Source organism: Cucurbita pepo, chromosome LG03, assembly GCF_002806865.2.
Source record: "Cucurbita pepo subsp. pepo cultivar mu-cu-16 chromosome LG03, ASM280686v2, whole genome shotgun sequence".
Taxonomy (NCBI): domain Eukaryota; kingdom Viridiplantae; phylum Streptophyta; class Magnoliopsida; order Cucurbitales; family Cucurbitaceae; genus Cucurbita; species Cucurbita pepo.
Genome location: NC_036640.1, coordinates 450,374 through 468,037, shown reverse-complemented (window position 1 = coordinate 468,037; position 17,664 = coordinate 450,374). Strand labels below are relative to the sequence as shown.

Below are 17,664 nucleotides of genomic sequence, written 5' to 3'. Positions count from 1 at the left end.
TTTTTTTTTTTTTTTATTTTGATTACTCTGATCTAAACCTCAGGATGCAGATTACCTGATCCATACCCAATAAAAATTATAAAATCAAAGCTCACTCTGCAGAAAAGAAGAAAAAATAGCAGAGAGTAGAGAGTTTTTTGACTGAGGAAGAAGCTTTGGATTTAGATGGAGCTGAAGTTTATGAGGTAAATCCATCAGTATTTATAATGGGTTTCAAAATTCATTTTTTTTTTAATTTCTTTTACAAGGAAAAGGTGAATAAAACAAAGGAGAAACACATGATAAGGTGCTCTACTAGAATCATGAGTTGGCATCTGTTCTTCGTTTGACCACTTTTTTTTATTAAAAAAAAAAAAAGATCCAGTAGGATAAGAGATCTTACCCTATTTATCAGCAAAAGTTTACCCTACATGTTTCTTCCCAGTTTTTACCCAGTTTTAAGTTAATGTTATCTTATTCATCTTCCAGTCAACTACAATTCCTCATGTGATTATGATTTGTATACATAGCTCATCTTATAATTTTCCAGTTTAATTCCAATACAAATAAATTTTGTATCCAAAAAAGTTACCTAATTGATTGGGTTGCATAGAGATTAAAGTCGATTTGTGGTTCTTAATACTCCACATCAAAGATCAGAGATTCCCCATATCTCCACTGGAAATCTAGGCCCACTATCCTTTAAAGGGAGAAAAAGAAAAGCCCAAAATACTTTTAGAAAAGAAAGAAAGTGAGCCCACTAGCCCAATAAACTTCGAAATCTCAATCATTCATTCATACATACATACATACATCCCAAACAGCAAATTAGGGTTAAATTTCCAACAACGATTATTCTCTAAAATGCGTAAGAACACGCCACCTACACCAGACATAGAGAACCCTCGTCCTGTTCTCTCCTTTGAAATTGTAACATAATGGCAAATAATGGCGTTTTGAGGTTTGAATTCTCATCTATCTTTGTTTGATCTGATAGGAATTGGGAGGTATCCCATTTGCTTATGCTCTTCTCTACTAGTTGTTACTGATCTAAACCCTATATATATATATATATATATATATATATATTTTAATACAGCTTCACTGCCAAATAATATGGAACCTCTTGTCTTCCTAACATCATAACTTCAAACCCCATAATCAATTTCACCCTACAAAGTCATGTAACAGCTGCCCTCCAACAACATCTCTACCAAAATGTCCTCCCATTACATACCCATCACTATTGCCTTGAATTCCCAGCCCGAAACGTCGAGTCGCCGCAACGGGGAACCCAACAGGAAAGGGTTCAGAAAAGCCACCACCAATGCCGTTGTTGTTGTTCTGGTGAAGACCAAGAGTTAGCGAAACTCCATTGTTGTTCCCCCCCATATTTGCATTTGAGCCTACATGGGGATGGCTCGACACGTTGTAAGACACGTTCAAGGGCTCGTCGTGATTTCCCATTAGCACGTCGTGTGGTTTGTTTCGGGTACGTTTGGTAGGAGTATCTTGAATTTCTTGAGCGGATTTAGAGGGGTTATCGATGGCGAGCAAGTTGGTTGGATGGTGATCGTTTAGCCTGTTGGGGTCGCGATCATCTCTGTGCAAATTCTTCTGCGTTTGTTTGGTTTCAAGCATGTATATTTCTTCAACCATTGGCTTCCAAAGCCTAACTCTTGCATTAATGAACCAGTTAGATACCTGTCTCAGAGAAGAGAGTAGATTTATTGTGTTTTAGAGCAAAATAAATAAATAAATAAATAACGTGAAGTTTGAATTGACATTAGAAAGCGGACCTGACTACGAGACAGACCAGTCTGTTTTGCCAACATAAGCTTGTCTGTATCAGAAGGATAACTGTCCAAACAAAAAACCAAAACAATACCAATCAACACACTAAAAACCCAACACCACCATGCTTGGGGTTACAGTGAAGTACTTACGGATGCAAAAAATGTTCGAACAACCAAGCACGAAGAACGGTGACTGCTCGTTCGGGAAGCCCCCGTTGCGGTCGCCAAACAGGCTGATGGTCGAGAAATCCCGGGTTCTGACCGGATCTTTGACCGTAGTCACCACGAGTCTTCTTATTGAATTGAAGTTGGTCAAGAATTGCATTTTTCAAGCACTTGAAATGCTTGTACATCACTTTAATAGCCTGGTTTGCATAGGGCGCTGCATTCCCAAGGCCAGAGATGTACTCAAAAGATGTCATTACTTCCTGAACTTGTTGATAGTACTGCTTATATTTCCTGTAAATCTACACAATAACCCCAAAACAAATGCTAAGCTAATACTAAAAACATCACTCGTATGCATATAATTGGTCAACAAGTTATGAGAAGTAGAATAGTATAAATCAAAAAACAGAGAATATATTTGTGGTGAAAATGGGTTTAATTGGTATAAATCTTTATGGAAATGGATTCGTTGGAGGACTTTGATTAAGCACATTATGCCCAAACTTGGTAAAAGTATCCTCAGAGCTATCAAGTTAGCGAGAGGCACTTTGGAAGGCCAATACTGATTTGTGCATATATTCCCTCTCATCACCTTTTCTAAAAAGATGAGAGGATAAAACAATCTTTTAAATACACGAATCTAATGCATATTAACTAAAGCAGAGGACGCACACAACAATCAATCTTAGGAATAATAATAAGGTTGCATGTTCCTCCCTTCCTTCCTTCCTTCCTTCCTTCCTTCTTTCCTTCCTTCCTTCAGTTTCACCTAATCAAAGGAATCTTTATATATGTTTCCCTTAATTCATGATGCCCATTCAACATGCACACTGCTTATAATTTAAATTACAGTACTATTTAGGGTCCATGATTAAGAAGAATAATATAATAATGATGATGATAAACCAAACCCATTGGGGAAAAAAAAAAATCCAAGAAAGGGGGAAGTAATTAAAGTTGGTAACGTATCCAAGAAAGGGGGAAGCATGATAATTACGCATTAAACCCCAATGTCCCCATCTAATCTTAAGAAAAGTAAAAGGGAAATTAGAATTAGAGCATAACAAATAAATTAAAAAAAAAAAAAAGAACAGGTTTAAATGGGAAATTAGTGAAGAAGAGAGTAAAGAAGTAGTACCTCATCGAGCATTGAGAGAAGGGTGGATTTGATAGGAGGGGCAGAGTGAGAGGAAGCAAGGGGATGGTGGTCGAGAATTGGAGAGTGAGAGGAAGGATCATCCATGAAAGCAGAGGGAGAAGGAGAAGGGGGAGAGTTGAGGGAGGAAGAGGAGGGGAAGGCGGGGTGAAGGCCAACCACATCGCAAAGCTCCTCTAGCAACTGGTGGGCAGGCTTCAAAAACCTGGAGCCTTTTAAAATGGAAGCGTAGCCGGTGAAAGGGCCGAGAGGGAGGGCGGCGGGAATAGGGGCGGCGAGGAAGGGCTGAGAGGAGAGGGAGAGGGAGAGAGGCTCGGAGGTGAAGCAATGGTTTTGATGATGGATGTCGGGTAAGAGGGAGGATTGGATTTGGGGGTCGAAGAAAGGGTGGTGGTGGAATTGGAAACGATGGGTGGAGTCGGATGGGGGGGAGATTAAGGATGAAGGGTCATCGTAGAAAGGGAGGAAAGTGGAACGGTGGTCGGAATGTTCCCGGAGCTTGTCGCGCCGGCTTTGTTGAGGGACATGGTCGAAGGATTCAATACCTTCAGCCATTAATTAAAAAGGAAGCACACAAAAGAGAAGGGATTTGTGGGAGTGTTTGTTTAGGACACACAAATATAGACCTCTCTCTCTCTCTCTGTCTCTGTCTCAGCTGCACCCTTCGTCTCTTATCCCCCGCTTTAAAAGCAAACAAATAAAAATGAATCCAAGTTTATCTGGGTATGAGTTTTTGTGGGTTTGAGGGGAGGGCGGAGCATAGGGTTTCGGGAAACCGGGGGGAGACCGGCTAATGCCGGTAATTAATGAAGTAACCTGCGTGGCAGATGTTTCTGACAGGGGGGTTTTGAGGTTTTTTGTCGTTTTATATTTATTTATTATTATTATTATTTTTGGAGGGTTATGGTGGGTTTTCCAATTTAATTATTTGGTTGGATGTCTATGAGAGAGTGGGTGTGGGGTGTGGGGTGTGGGTTTCCTGGGCCATCCCTTCTTCTTTCTTGCTTCCATTTACAACTATTTTCATTTTATTAATTAACATAACATTTATTTGGATAATTACATAATTAAAAACAATTAATAATATGACCATTTCTTTTCTTTTCATTTCATTGAATTAAATTGAAGAAAATAAAATAAAATAAAATAAAATAATATCGGAAGCGTCATTAATTTGGAGAAAGTTTGAAGACAGCGATGTGATAGCTTGACTAGAACTAAAACTCCATACTAAGAACCAGCATTAGCAAAAAATTAATTAATTAATTAATTAATTAATTAAAATGGGTCCCACCAAAACCACTCTATAACAACTAGAAGGAGATTAGAAAAGTAATTAGAAATTAGTGATGAACTTGGAGATCAGAATTTAAATTTAAAAAAAATATATATATATATATGTTGTGATCAGAAACCCCCGTGTGTTTGTTTTGTATTTTGTTTGTCTCTTCGTATTAACTTCTGGGTATTTCAAATCCTCTAAACTTTTAATCTTTTTGGAAAGATGCCAGCCTTTTCACTCTCTCTCTCTGTTTTTTTTTTTTTTTTTTTTTTNTATTTGGAAGTGTTGTTAGTTGAAAGCAACAAGAAAATGAAAGTATATCTTAAATTTATGTGGATGTTAATGGGTTGTGGTGGGTGATTTGAGGCCAAAAACAAGAACATATAGATGGGCTAAAATCTATGAAGATATGTTTGCTTTCACTCTCACTCCCTTTTACCTTAAATCATTTACTCTCTTTTGTTTGTCAGCTTTTCATATCTATCATCCAAACCATACATACCATTCAACCCAAAACAAAAACAAAAACATAAATAAATATGAATGGATTAAGTGTGAGCGTATAAAGTCACGTAGCATGGTGACCATATCAAAACCTACAGGGAGTGTTTTCCACGTGGCAGCTGTGGGAAAAGTAGTGTTTTTTTTTTTTAATATTGGGAGGGGTACTGGGGATGTTCAGGTCATCGTCGTCATCCTCTATTGTTTCTCAGTCAGCACTCTGTTTTTTCTTTTTTTTTTTTTTAATTAATTTTGGAAGAGAGAGAGAGAGAGAGAGAGAGAGAGAGAGTGAGGAATATATATAAAAATATAATGCAAATCTTTTGCTTAGGGGGAAGGCAAAGTCCCCGCCCGAAGTTGGCGCCTATGGACGGAACGGTGTTTCAGTGTTGATGCAGAGAAAGTTAGAACTTTACTTACCATCCAACAGTGTCCGTACTGCTTTATTTATTTACTTTCACAATTACCAGCGTGAATAGAAATAAATAAATAATTGAAAAAAGGCATCGGTCTTTGGAAACGCCACAAACAGTTGTTGAGTTTTTAAATTCCATGAGTTTCGCCATCTTCTAAAATGTATGAGAAAACACATAATAAATAGATTGTTATAATATTGGGTGTGTGTTTCAAAAATGGAAAGGAGGATGGTACTGTTGCGACGGCTGAGGGGAAGTGATGGCGTCAGGATGGGAACAAGGGGATGTAAGGGGACACTGTAGGTAGGGCCAACACTCCTCACACTAACCGAAATATATTTTTATCAAATCAAAATCAACCTCTTCCATCCTACTTCTCTTCTCGTCTCTTCTTGGGACCCAATCCCAATTCCCCTCTTCTTTGCATTTAATTTCAGCTTCTCATCCCATAAAATTTAGATACTGGAGAGCCGAGAGGAGGAAGTATAGGATAATAAATATAAAGGAGACTGGAGAATCATAAAACCTACCTCTTAATCTAATACTACAACCCAATCAAAAGCATCTGGGTTTTCCTGACCCTACCCTATCCAACTTTATGCTCTACCTAATTAATTATCACTAATCATACTTTCCCCATATCTACATAAGCCCTAACCCTAATCCTAATTACTCTCATCATCACATCTAACCATCAAATCAAATTCAAACCCCTCACCTGCACTTGTCGTCGCCACAAAATTAGTGTTTAGGTGCCTCCATGGGCCGGTTTCATTTCCGGGCCCTGCTACCCCAATTCCTACATTGAATGGGCTCCTTCAATCGAATAACTAAGCCCAACGTGTGTGAAGCTATGGCAAGTGCGTGACTTTGAAATAATGATTCTCGGAAGTGGGTGGGTGGTGGCGGCGAGCGGCTTTAGCACAGAACAAAGAGCTTTTAAAACCAAAAAAACTGCCTTCCCCTACTCTTTCTTTAGAATTGGATTCTTTTTCAAGGAATATGGTATTTCATCGGCTCTCGAAGCATTGTAGAAAGAAGGGAATGAAATTAGAAGCAAAAGCTTAAAGTTTGATTAAAATTAATTGGTGATAAAGCTTAAGTTTAAAGGGAAGGGAAGGGAAGGGAAGTGATTGCGAGTGGTGAGTGGGTAACATGGGGAGGGCCCAATCCAGTTGTATTATGATATTTAATTAAAATTGCATAACCAAGAACGGGACTTTCATAGTGGAATCAAATTGATGTCAATGATTTGATGACCACCCTATCCTTTCCCTTTTGTTGTGTTTAATTAATATCCATATATTTTCCATCTAAATATTTGCCTCCTTATTCATATCATTGTCAGATAAACCTCAATTTGGGTAATTAACTCCTAAAACTATGCCATTTTTATTTCCTCTCATGAATCATTAAAATTGACAAAAATAATTAAATAAATAAATAATTCCATTCTGCAACTCCTTTTTCAAGACCGGAGTTGCTCACTTTCGTTACTCACTCTGCCCAATGGATTTCCCTCTCTGTCTCTGCTTCCTTCTTCTTCTTTCCTTTGCTTTCTCCATCATCTCCACACGTGCTACTCTTCCTGGCACGTGGGAGCTTCTCGTTCCCAATGCTGGCATCGCCTCCATGCACACCGCCGTCACAAGGTTCAACACCGTCGTCCTCTTGGATCGGACCAACATCGGCCCAACTCGTAAGATGCTCCGCAAAGGCCATTGTCGGAACGATCGGCACGACGCCGTTCTCAAGCATGATTGCTACGCTCATTCCGTCGTCCTCGACCTTCTAACCAACCAAATCCGTCCTTTGACGATCCTCACCGACACATGGTGCTCCTCCGGCCAATTCCTCCCCGATGGCACTCTCTTGCACACCGGCGGCGATATTGACGGCCTCAGAAAGTTCCGGAAGTTTCAACCCTGCGAACCAAATGGTGCTTGTGACTGGATTGAGCTCTCGGAACCGGAATTAGCCGATGGGAGATGGTATGCTACGAATCAGATTTTACCGGATGGTTCTGTCATAATCGTCGGCGGCAGGGGAGCCAACACCGTCGAGTATTATCCTCCGAGGAAAAATGGGGCGGTGAATTTACCTTTCTTGGGTGACGTGGAGGACGGTCAGATGGATAATTTATACCCTTACGTTCATCTTCTTCCAAATGGGCATCTCTTCATCTTCGCTAATAACAGAGCAATTTTGTATGATCACGAGAGTGATCAAGTAGTGAGGGATTATCCACCGTTGGATGGTGGGCCTAGAAATTACCCATCCGCTGGATCGTCGGTTATGCTCGCTCTTCAAGCTGATCATTCAAATGCTGTGGTAGTGATTTGCGGGGGGGCTCAATACGGTGCGTTTATCCAGAGAAGCACCGACACTCCGGCTCACGGAAGCTGTGGACGAATCGAAGCCACCGGTTCGAACCCAGTTTGGGAAATGGAGGATATGCCGTTTGGAAGAATCATGGGCGATATGGTGATGCTTCCCACCGGCGATGTGGTGATTATTAATGGAGCACAAGCGGGTACTCAAGGGTTCGAACAGGCTTCGGACCCGTGTTTGCATCCGGTTCTGTATCGACCCGACCAACCGGCCGGGTTGCGGTTCATGACGTTGAACCCAGGAACCGTTCCGAGAATGTACCACTCTACCGCCAATCTGATTCCTGATGGAAGGATTTTGGTTGCTGGTAGTAATCCTCATTACTTCTATAAATTCGAGGCAGAATTCCCGACGGAGTTGCGAGTTGAAGCATTCTCGCCGGAATATTTATCGGCCGACAGAGCCAATATTCGACCCGTTATTGAGAAAATTCCGGAGACGGTGAGTTACGGCGCCGTTTTTGACGTGCTCGTGTCGGTTCAACTACCTGTAGTGGGGATTGTTGAAGTCAATTTGGCGAGTGCGCCTTTTGCTACGCATTCGTTCTCACAAGGTCAACGGTTGGTGAAATTGGCCGTTACGGCGAGTGTTCCCAACGGCGGTGGGGTGTACCGGGTCGGGTGTACTGCTCCTGCGAACGGGATGGTGGCTCCACCTGGTTATTACATGGCGTTTGCAGTGAATCAAGGCGTGCCAAGTGTGGCCCGCTGGATACATCTATCGCCCTAATGATTTTTCTTTTCTGTTATTTAATTTTTCTTTTAAGTCGACGTGAGAAATGAGAATGGATTCTCCAAATTGTGGATAATAAGATGAGCGAATGGGATTTTAGATTATGAGAAATGAACAAAGTAAATGTAATTTTAGCTTCTCCATAACTAATATATAAATATTGCCCCTTGCTATTAAGTTTTTTACAGATACGAGAAATAGATTAATTTTTTTTTGAAACCCATTTATAAATTGGAAATTAAATACATGTGGAATAATTAATCAGCAAATCTAAAAGCCTCCACTTACAAATACATTAAAAAAAGAAAATAAAATTAAAAGCTATTAAAAAGCAACAGAATATATTTCAAACCGCTGAGCTTGGGTCTGGGGCGTCGGCGTCGGCGTCGGCGTCGGAGCAAGCGCCCACGGTCGTTTTCTGCACGGATTTATAGGTGTAACGGCGAGCCAAGAAGACATAAACACACAAGTCAACAGCCACAATTAGAGCAAGGAGAAAATAGAACTTGTCCAATCGGCTAGTGTTCAAATCCACCCCAAACCAACTGTGGCCGCCGCTCTTCCTGGTGATGTTATCCACAATCGTAATGAGCCAGCTGCTAACAAAATTTGAGGCCCCGCTGACACTCAAATAAAATGCTATCCCAAGGCTTCTCATGGAATCAGGAACTTGATCGTAAAAGTACTCTTGCAGCCCCACCAGACCAAACGCGTCTCCAATTCCGATGATAATAAACTGGGGGGCCAACCAGAACACGCTCATCGCACCCGCACTCCCTCCTGTTGGGTCGTTTTTTAGTAGCCCCAGTCTCTTTCGCTCCACAACAGCTGCGACAATCATAGTCATGAAAGAGAAAACCATCCCAATTCCTATCCTTTGGAGTATGGTAATGCCTCTCTCGTTGCCTGTGGTTTTCCGAAGGAATGGAACAAGTAGCCTGTCGTAGATGACAACAAAGACGATCATGCCCAGAGCAGCCAAACAGAACATGGACGATGCGGGCATTATGAAACTGCTCCCGATTTTTCTGTCCATTATCAAACATTGTTTAACGAAGAATGTGGATGATTGTGCCACCACGATTCCAAATGGCAAAGAAACTATCCAAATTGGGATCATATTCAGAATCAGCTTCAATTCCTCTACTCTTGTAACAGTTGTAAGCCTCCAAGGTCCCCGATTCTCATCTGAATTGCCTCCCTCCTCAATGATCGCAGCTTTGTCCAAAAACCTGTTCGTGAAAAACACTTCGGATTAGCTTTACCAAATCAAGTTTAAATTGAAAATTGTGAATTGGGGGTGGGATCTTACTTAAGCTTCTTTGTGTGGGACAACAGCCTGGCCTGAAACCTGTCAGCAGTCTGAACTTCATAGAGGTCAGAGGAGTGTGGAGGATAAGGCAAATTTCTCTTCCTAAAAGCAGCGACAGCGACCTGGAGGAGAGGGGTTAAAGGGCTGCCTAAGGGTACTCTGTAGCGATAAACAGAGCTTCCAAAAAGGAAGACTGCGAGGGATAAGGCCATAATCGAAGTGAGAATGACACCAGCAATTCCCCATCCCAAATGGTCTTCAACGTAGACGATTACAGTGACTCCTAAGATGATCCCGGCGCAAAGCCCAGAGTTCCACCAATTAAAAAACGACATCTTTTGCTTTCTTTCTTCTGGGTGGTTATCGTCGAACTGGTCTGCTCCGAAACTCTCCAGCGATGGTTTGTGGCCTCCGGTTCCAACAGATATGAAGTAGATCGCTGTGAAGAACAAAACTTCATGAACTTTTCTTGGCTTGTTGCATATTTCACTGCCACAGGCCTTCAATTTCGGTACCAAAGTGGACAATGTCATCAGCGACAGCCCCTGTTTTTTCACACCAATGTCACAATGTCTTAACCAAAATGTCCTTCCACTAAAAATTCAAATATTTCTTTCTTTATATGGAAACTATAACTAGTGTTATCATATCAAAAGGTCCTATAATTTAGTGTAGTTTCGTTGTTAAAATGATTTATAAATGTAAGTAATTTGAAAGAAAAAAGTTACCAAAAGGTAGATGACGGTTGAAAGGATGACAGTGGAGTAACGACCCAAATAAGCATCGGCCAAGAAGCCACCCAAGAGAGGCATCAAAGTGGTGACACCAGTCCAATAATTAACATTTCTAGCCGCTGTTTTGAGGTCCTCATGCATGGCCTTTGTGAGATATATTATCAAACTCGTCGCTATTCCGAAGTAACTCAGCCTCTCACTGAACTCAATAGCTGCAAATTATACCATATTAACAATTTTAAAACACTGCTCATCATGCTAAATGAAAAAGGCGAAGCTTTGAAGTAAGATATGCAGCAAAGAAGAGAACCCAAATAAAAAAAGAAAAAGGAAACAGGACAGAATTTTGTGAACTTTATTGTTGGAGTAAAGATTAAAATAGGTTAGGCGTTAGTATGTATTGGTTACCGATGATGAAGAGGGAAGATTTCCAAACGCCGGTGGAAGCTCGAAGAGGAAGCTTTCCTTTATGGTCCACAGAAGAATCATAGACCAAGTTGTCGTCATGGGTGTGTTGTTGGGGCTCATCTGCAAATTCTGCTGTTTCCCTTGCAGCTTCCATTTGGCTGTGTTTTTGGTTACTCGGAGATTGGAACTGGGAGAGAGTGAGAGAGGGAGAAGGAATTGGGTTTGAAGTGGTTTAGTATTGGGTTGAAGAGGATGGGGTTTTAAGGCAGAGGAATAACAGAGGCGTTGTGGGTTTGTTTTGGTATTGGTTATGGGTTTTTGCTTTTCCCCTCTCGATAATAGGGAGTGGAGATGGTGAGGGAAGATGGGGGGGTTTTGGCTTCCTTAAATAGGATTCAAATCTCTACCACACCAACGCTCTTGTTTGGCATCAAATATTGAATGTTTTGATTAAACTCACCCTGTCCATTTCAAATTCCTCTAACTTACTTCCATCTTAGGATGTGTGTCAATACATCAATACATAATTATCACTAAAATCATGTCTACACATAAAGGCTAAAATACCAAAAAAATGTACTAATGCTCAATTCTTCCTTTTGAGTTTTGTGCTATCAAAACAGTTGTTTACCATGTATTTTCTAGCGCCTATTTTGGCCCATGCGATCTAGCGTGACCGAGTTTAATTGAGTCTGGTCAACCTAACCCAGTTTTATATCAATTTACGGGTAGATTTTTGAAATTGTGTATGGAGTGGTATAAACGTGATTTAAGAATGGAATAGGTTGGATGTTTTTTCTTTAAATTATTATTATTTAGTTTTTTTTTTTTTTTTTTTTTTTTTTTTTTTTTTTTTNATGTGAAGGTAATAGACTTCTTGTCTGTCAAAAAGTATAAAGATGGACAAAAATATTGAATCCATGCTTTAATATTCATCTATTTATTTAAATCCATGCTTTTTTGTGCAGTTATCGTTTTTTGAATTCATTATTTAATTATTTAAATTCAGTATAATAATTACCCTAAATATAATATTATAAATGATTAATAACTATTTTACCAAAAAAAACATTTTAAACAAATTTTCCAATTTTTCTAAAAACCATTTAAGATTATATTGAGGTAGAAGAATGTGTTTTTTCCATTGTCTCATATTCATAGAATCATATCCCATTTTATGTTTTATATTTAATTATAATTATAATAAAATATAATTGATGTATATACAATGGTGAATCCTAGATTGGTGGGAAAAGACAATTTAGATAATTAATTTATATGGCAGTTGATTTGTGGGAATGGTGTGAATGGCCAAATATGAAAATAAAAAGAAAGGAATATTAGGAAAGGTTGAAATGAAGATTTTGCTGTCACCATCTCAAATTTAAACATGTTAAATGAACTAAAACAAGTTTGAATATCATATTCCACCACATTCCTTCTATATTTACAACCTTGTTTTCAACCTTGTTTTATTATTATTTAAAATAAGATTGATGGACGTGTGGAATTGAGACATTGTGTGGAGAAAGTAGGTAATGTAGATAATTTGAGGTTGTTTTGGTATACAAGCAAGATCCCAGTTGTTTGATGTATATTAGTTTTGGATTTGATAAGATAACGTCGCATTCCACGTTGAAATGTATCCAATATGAAAAAGGGGGAGGCTAAATCATAGACGGAGTGTTGGAATAGAAGTGGTAAAGGAATTGAGGCATGTGAAATTAATGTTGCCTAGTTTCATCTATATAGGTAGGTTTGAAAGGTGAATCAAATCACACCAAAACATGGAAAGAAAGCATAGGATATGGTATCATATTACAAAGAAAGAAGTAAACCCATTTTGTGTGAAGTTGAGTGGGAGATCCATATCAGTCACAATCCCTCCACTTCTCAGAATCTGTGCCACCAGACCAAGTTGCCAATATTATTATTATGAGCTTTCTGTTCAAGTTTGCGCGGAAGGAGAGTTAAATGGAGAGAGAATTTTCCAAATTCTGGCATTTTGGGGTTTGCATGTTCTTGCTTTTATTCCAACTTTACACTTCCCTCTACCTCAATTGATTCCCCCTTATTCTTTTCTCATACTTATAATCAATCTTTTATATTTACACATTTTTTATATTATTATTCTCATTTTCGTTAAATCAATCATATATATGCTTTTATGGAAAGGAACATAACATGTAGATGCTCTAGTAAATGATATTAAAGTCAATGACTAAATCCGTCATATTATGACTGAGTCCTAGCTAACTAGAAACTAGATTCATAGGCGTAGGGTATAACTTTTTTAAAAGTGAAAGGTCTCTTAATTTCTAATAAAAGGAAGATCCACGCAAAAGTAATTATTTTTATTGGTATGAGATATTTTAGATAAAACTAAAATAAAATAGATATTATTATGATATTAAAAAAAATTTATCTTGCAAACTCTACAAAATGTGAGATTTTAAACTGGTGGGTTCTCTTTAAAATGTTTTTTTTTTTTTTAACACACAAAGTGAAAGGGTAGTATTATCTCATGTTATCTCTTTTGATACAAAAAGTTAGGAGATTGTTTTTTTTTTTTTTTTATATAAAGAAAAGAAGAAGAAAAAAAAGTTGTTTGTAAAGTGCACGTGATAAATTCAATAATTTTATTCATACAACTAAAACTGACTTTATTTTTATTCTTCTTCTTATTATTATAATTTGTGATGTTAGGATGTCGTGGAATGGATTGCATTGTGGAACTAATTCAAGCACGAGCTCATTTAATGTTGCCTTCAACGAATCTCTGCCATTTAATGTTGGCTTCAAAGAACCCAATTCTAAGGACTTCCTAGCCCACAGTTTGGGTCCACTTCGTTTTTCCCCGCAAGTTATTGGGCCTTCAGTATCGTGGGCCTCATAACTCAGGCCCACCACTTTATAAATTGAATGGTAGAATATCTCATCAGATATCTGCCCATTTGCAAGCAGCGCATTTTCACCCCTCTTTTCATTATCATAATTCATAAACATTATAAATAATTTGTTTAGATTTCAGTAATAAAATTTACCCTAAAATGGGCTACAAAAAAAAAAAAAAAAAAAAAAAAAAAAAAAAAAAAAAAAAAAAAAAAAAAAAAAAAAANAAAAAAAAAAAAAAAAAAGTTAATTTACCGTCTCGAGGATTATATTCTTGACTTGTTCTAGTCACCCCAAAATACGAAATTGTATTGATACTTGGTATCAAAAAAAAAACATCGAGTAAATAAAAAAAATCGAAATGGATAAAGAAATAGTGGGTTCCTTCGTTTCTATGGTNAAAAAAAAAAAAAAAAAAAAAAAGGAAAAAAAAAAAGCGATGTCCAGGAATCGAACCCGGGTAAAAACGTGCGTTAAGTTTATCTGAAATTTGATTTTGTAGAATATGAAAAAAGATCGCCGTTGCCGGGGATCGAACCCGGGTCACCCGCGTGACAGGCGGGAATACTTACCACTATACTACAACGACGCAATTGTTAGTCATCTGAAACTAATAAAATTTAGTTTATCCATAAAACTAATAAAAGTTTTGAAGTATAAAATTATTAATTTTATGAAAATAATAATAAAATGAATTAAATAAAAGTGAAAGAAAGAAGATTTTTGCTATTAAAATGAAAAATGAGAATTAAATTTAAATAAAGGCAAAATACATCCAATAGTTCCTATTTTCTAATATCTTCTAATGGGTCCTTAGCAGCAAAATCTGAGTCCTCATGCCCATTTTGGGTACTCCAAACTGAAAAAGATCAAGGATTGTTGCCATGGTTGTGGGATTACAGAGATAATCATGAATTTATAAGTAAAAAATATATCTTCATTCATAAAAATATCTATCAAAAGAAAAACCTTGTTACTTAGTTAATATGTGCGATTAGAGGAGGAGGAAATGATTATTGATACGTGGTTGAACACATGGCAAGCGAGAGATGAAGAACTTGTAAAATGGGATGAAAGTTTGGACCGTTGTTAGCGAAAATTAAGACCAAAATAGCGCCACACCGGTTTCAAGTCCCTATGCCCTTGTAAATTTTTAAGGGTAAAACAATACTCATATTTTGCTTACAAGCAGTAAGATTTAGGGTGGAAGTCATTCATGTGGGTACTTAAAAACAAACACTATTGGCCCAACTTTCATGTTATAAGATAAACTTGAATTGAAAATATGGAGTTGAAACACAACCAAATCCAGTTGATTATGTCAAATTCAGGATAACCTTAAATTTTTCAAAGGAATAAAAAGAAATTTTCGGAATCCAAGGAATAATTCTATCCACCGCTTATACTTGGAACAAATTAAGCAATCAAATAAATAAACGAAACGAAACGAAGTAGTTTAGTTCTTAAAAAGCATCATTGTAATAATAATAATAATAATAATGTTTTCAGTAAAGAAACATAAACAGGGCGCGGCGCAGTCCAGAAGAAAATCTCAGATGGGTATGGGTGTGGGTATGGGTAGGAGGGTATGGGTAGGGGCAATTATTAAATATAAGAGCGCAGGGAGAGGAGCGACGTTTTCAAGGACACAAACAGCATTTTCTACAACTTCAGGAGTTTGGGCATGCTCTTAATCAACAAACAACAAAACCCCCCTCCTATCACCGATTTCACGCCTTAATTATGCTCAAATTTTGAATCCTTCACCACTGTAACAGGGCAAGGAGCATGAGTAATCACATAGTTGCTAACACTCCCAAGCAGAATCCTGTTTCCAATCAGCCAAACACAAAATTTCCCCAAAAAATACGTAAACAATTGTTCATCATTTTCAATAAACGATTCACTATCTGAAGAAGAAAAAGAGGACAAACCTTCGAATGGTACTCTGTCCTCTGCTTCCCATTACCAGACACTCCAGCTTCAGATCTTCGATTGCATCCACAATCTTCTCCCTCGCATCTCCCCAGTACAGCTTCGACACAACTTGAATCTGAAATCGCAGTTTACTTTACCTTTCATCTAAAATCTAGAGCTCAAAATCAAAGTGAGTACCTCTTTCTGCCTAGAGCCAGTGTCGAGGATATCGAGGGCTTCGATGTCGACTTTGACATCATAGCTCTTCAAAACATCAGGCTGTCTGAATTCCGATAAGGGAATCAGAGCTGGCAAAAACCCAAACAGATCATCAAGATCTACAGAAAGTGAGTATGAGAAAACATCAAAAGAAAAAAAGAGGATCGATTACTGACGAGAACCAGATTCAGCCCAGAGCTTATGGGGGGATTCGTTAACTGAATTGGGGTTAACGTAGATGATGAAGAGAGTGTCGCCTTTATCTGCCAAATTATCGATGGCCCATCTCAGAGCATTCTTGCTGCTGCTGGAGAAATCCAGAGCCACTCCGATCTTCCGATCCTTCACCATTTTTGTGGCGTTTCTTCTCTTTTCGTGAAATGGGAACAGTGCGATTAAAACGAAAACGCAAGGGAAGTAACAACGCAGACCTGAAGTTGCGTTTAAATTGGTAATACAAACGTGAAGGGGAAAGAAGAAGGAAGCATGGAATTGCATCTCTGCCGTCCACGTGTACAGATCACTCAGCAATTCAATTCCGGTTCACCCGAATCATTCTCCTTTTACCTGGAACTCGGACTCCAATGGGCCGTTCGCCCCCGTTTCCCCCCCCCCCCCCCCNAATAAAAAATTAATTGGTTTAATTTGTAAGTAATTTTTAAGTAATATATAAATTCCCACCTAATATTATTTAGTCGTAAAGTTATACGAGGCACGACCAATGATCATTAGAATAAAAATTTTCATAAACAAATATTATAATTAATTAATTTTTTTAGATGGCTTGTTGGTATATGCAGACGCAACTACTCGGAAACTTCCGGTGCTGCCCTTTCTCATCATCACCATTATATCGCTTTTCCTTTTTCTTCTCTATTTTTTGTTCTTTTCTAATTTTTTAGTTTACTATTAATTCCAGTTTTGAATTTGTTCAAAATTATATGTTATTTCAGGGAATGGATGATTTAGGAAGTGGGCCGAACTTCATGCTGCGTGCCTGTGGGCTGTGTGTAGAGAAATGTCGTTTACGGCCCATCGCGTAGATCGTGGAATGGGCCTTTCCGAACCCATTAGCGATCTCAGCCTGTCAAACAAAATTCTCGTCACTAGCCACATCACGTGCCACAACACATGGCATAGCAAGGGGTAGTGGTCTGTAAACATTTGGAAAGCATGCCAGTGACACGTGCCCAGGAATCTTTTAATGTAGATGTAAAATGATTTTATTTTTTATTTTTTATTTTTTATAATAACAGTACCATTCAAAAATAATTCTCAAAAGGAGTGTAAGGCTTCACTGAGATGTATTGACTTTGGTACATCCTTCAAATTATTAAACAACGGGAAGTCCGGCCGTCCGGTTACTACCATTGATGTCGGCGACGAGGAAGATAAAAAAAAAAAATTAAATGATTGTAACTAGAAACAAAATTGGTTGCCAAACCCCTCAGCGTCTCTAACAACTAAATGTGACGATGTGTCGGCCACCGTCACTCTGAATTCTCTGTCTGAAATTGGGGTTGTGCGAGGCACGTGAGTGGGATTAGGCATAGAAAATTAGAAGGCTATGAGGAGTATGAGAGAGGCAGAGCTGGAATCCACTTCATTTTCATCTTTATTTCTCTTTTTCTCTTTGACTGCTTTATTTTCCCAACCCAGTTAGGTATTGTAATATAGTTATGGTTATGTTTAAACTCTCCGACAATACTTAGATCTTGCAGCAACAGTATTTCTTTTCTTTAAATTATGAGTAGGATTGTC

General features: G+C 38.4%; 4 protein-coding genes and 1 non-coding gene across 5 annotated transcripts; 1 reads left to right on the top strand and 4 right to left on the bottom strand.

The window, feature by feature from the left end:
* Positions 1 to 746: 746 nt before the first annotated feature.
* LOC111790447 (BEL1-like homeodomain protein 9) lies at positions 747 to 3,871 on the bottom strand. Its single transcript, XM_023671339.1, has 4 exons — positions 3,082 to 3,871; positions 1,926 to 2,242; positions 1,779 to 1,839; positions 747 to 1,683 (listed from the first exon to the last, which is right to left on the bottom strand). The coding sequence occupies exons 1-4, from the start codon at positions 3,652 to 3,654 to the stop codon at positions 1,147 to 1,149; spliced, it is 1,488 nt and encodes a 495-aa protein (XP_023527107.1). The 5' UTR covers positions 3,655 to 3,871; the 3' UTR covers positions 747 to 1,146.
* A 2,801-nt stretch (positions 3,872 to 6,672) lies between these two features.
* Positions 6,673 to 8,596, top strand: LOC111789967 (aldehyde oxidase GLOX). The gene has a single exon (XM_023670710.1). The coding sequence runs from the start codon at positions 6,808 to 6,810 to the stop codon at positions 8,416 to 8,418; it is 1,611 nt and encodes a 536-aa protein (XP_023526478.1). The 5' UTR covers positions 6,673 to 6,807; the 3' UTR covers positions 8,419 to 8,596.
* Positions 8,597 to 8,767: 171 nt separating this feature from the next.
* LOC111791571 (protein NRT1/ PTR FAMILY 5.6-like) lies at positions 8,768 to 11,198 on the bottom strand. Its single transcript, XM_023672961.1, has 4 exons — positions 10,876 to 11,198; positions 10,462 to 10,679; positions 9,734 to 10,278; positions 8,768 to 9,653 (listed from the first exon to the last, which is right to left on the bottom strand). Exons 1-4 carry the CDS (start codon positions 11,027 to 11,029, stop codon positions 8,768 to 8,770), a joined length of 1,803 nt encoding a protein of 600 aa, XP_023528729.1. The 5' UTR covers positions 11,030 to 11,198.
* Positions 11,199 to 14,284: 3,086 nt separating this feature from the next.
* TRNAD-GUC lies at positions 14,285 to 14,356 on the bottom strand. The gene has a single exon. It is a non-coding gene; the product is annotated as a tRNA-Asp (tRNA).
* An 863-nt stretch (positions 14,357 to 15,219) lies between these two features.
* On the bottom strand, positions 15,220 to 16,481 carry LOC111790221 (universal stress protein PHOS32-like). The gene is made up of 4 exons (XM_023671070.1): positions 16,080 to 16,481; positions 15,883 to 15,992; positions 15,702 to 15,820; positions 15,220 to 15,595 (listed from the first exon to the last, which is right to left on the bottom strand). Exons 1-4 carry the CDS (start codon positions 16,399 to 16,401, stop codon positions 15,505 to 15,507), a joined length of 642 nt encoding a protein of 213 aa, XP_023526838.1. The 5' UTR covers positions 16,402 to 16,481; the 3' UTR covers positions 15,220 to 15,504.
* Between the last annotated feature and the right edge of the window lie 1,183 nt (positions 16,482 to 17,664).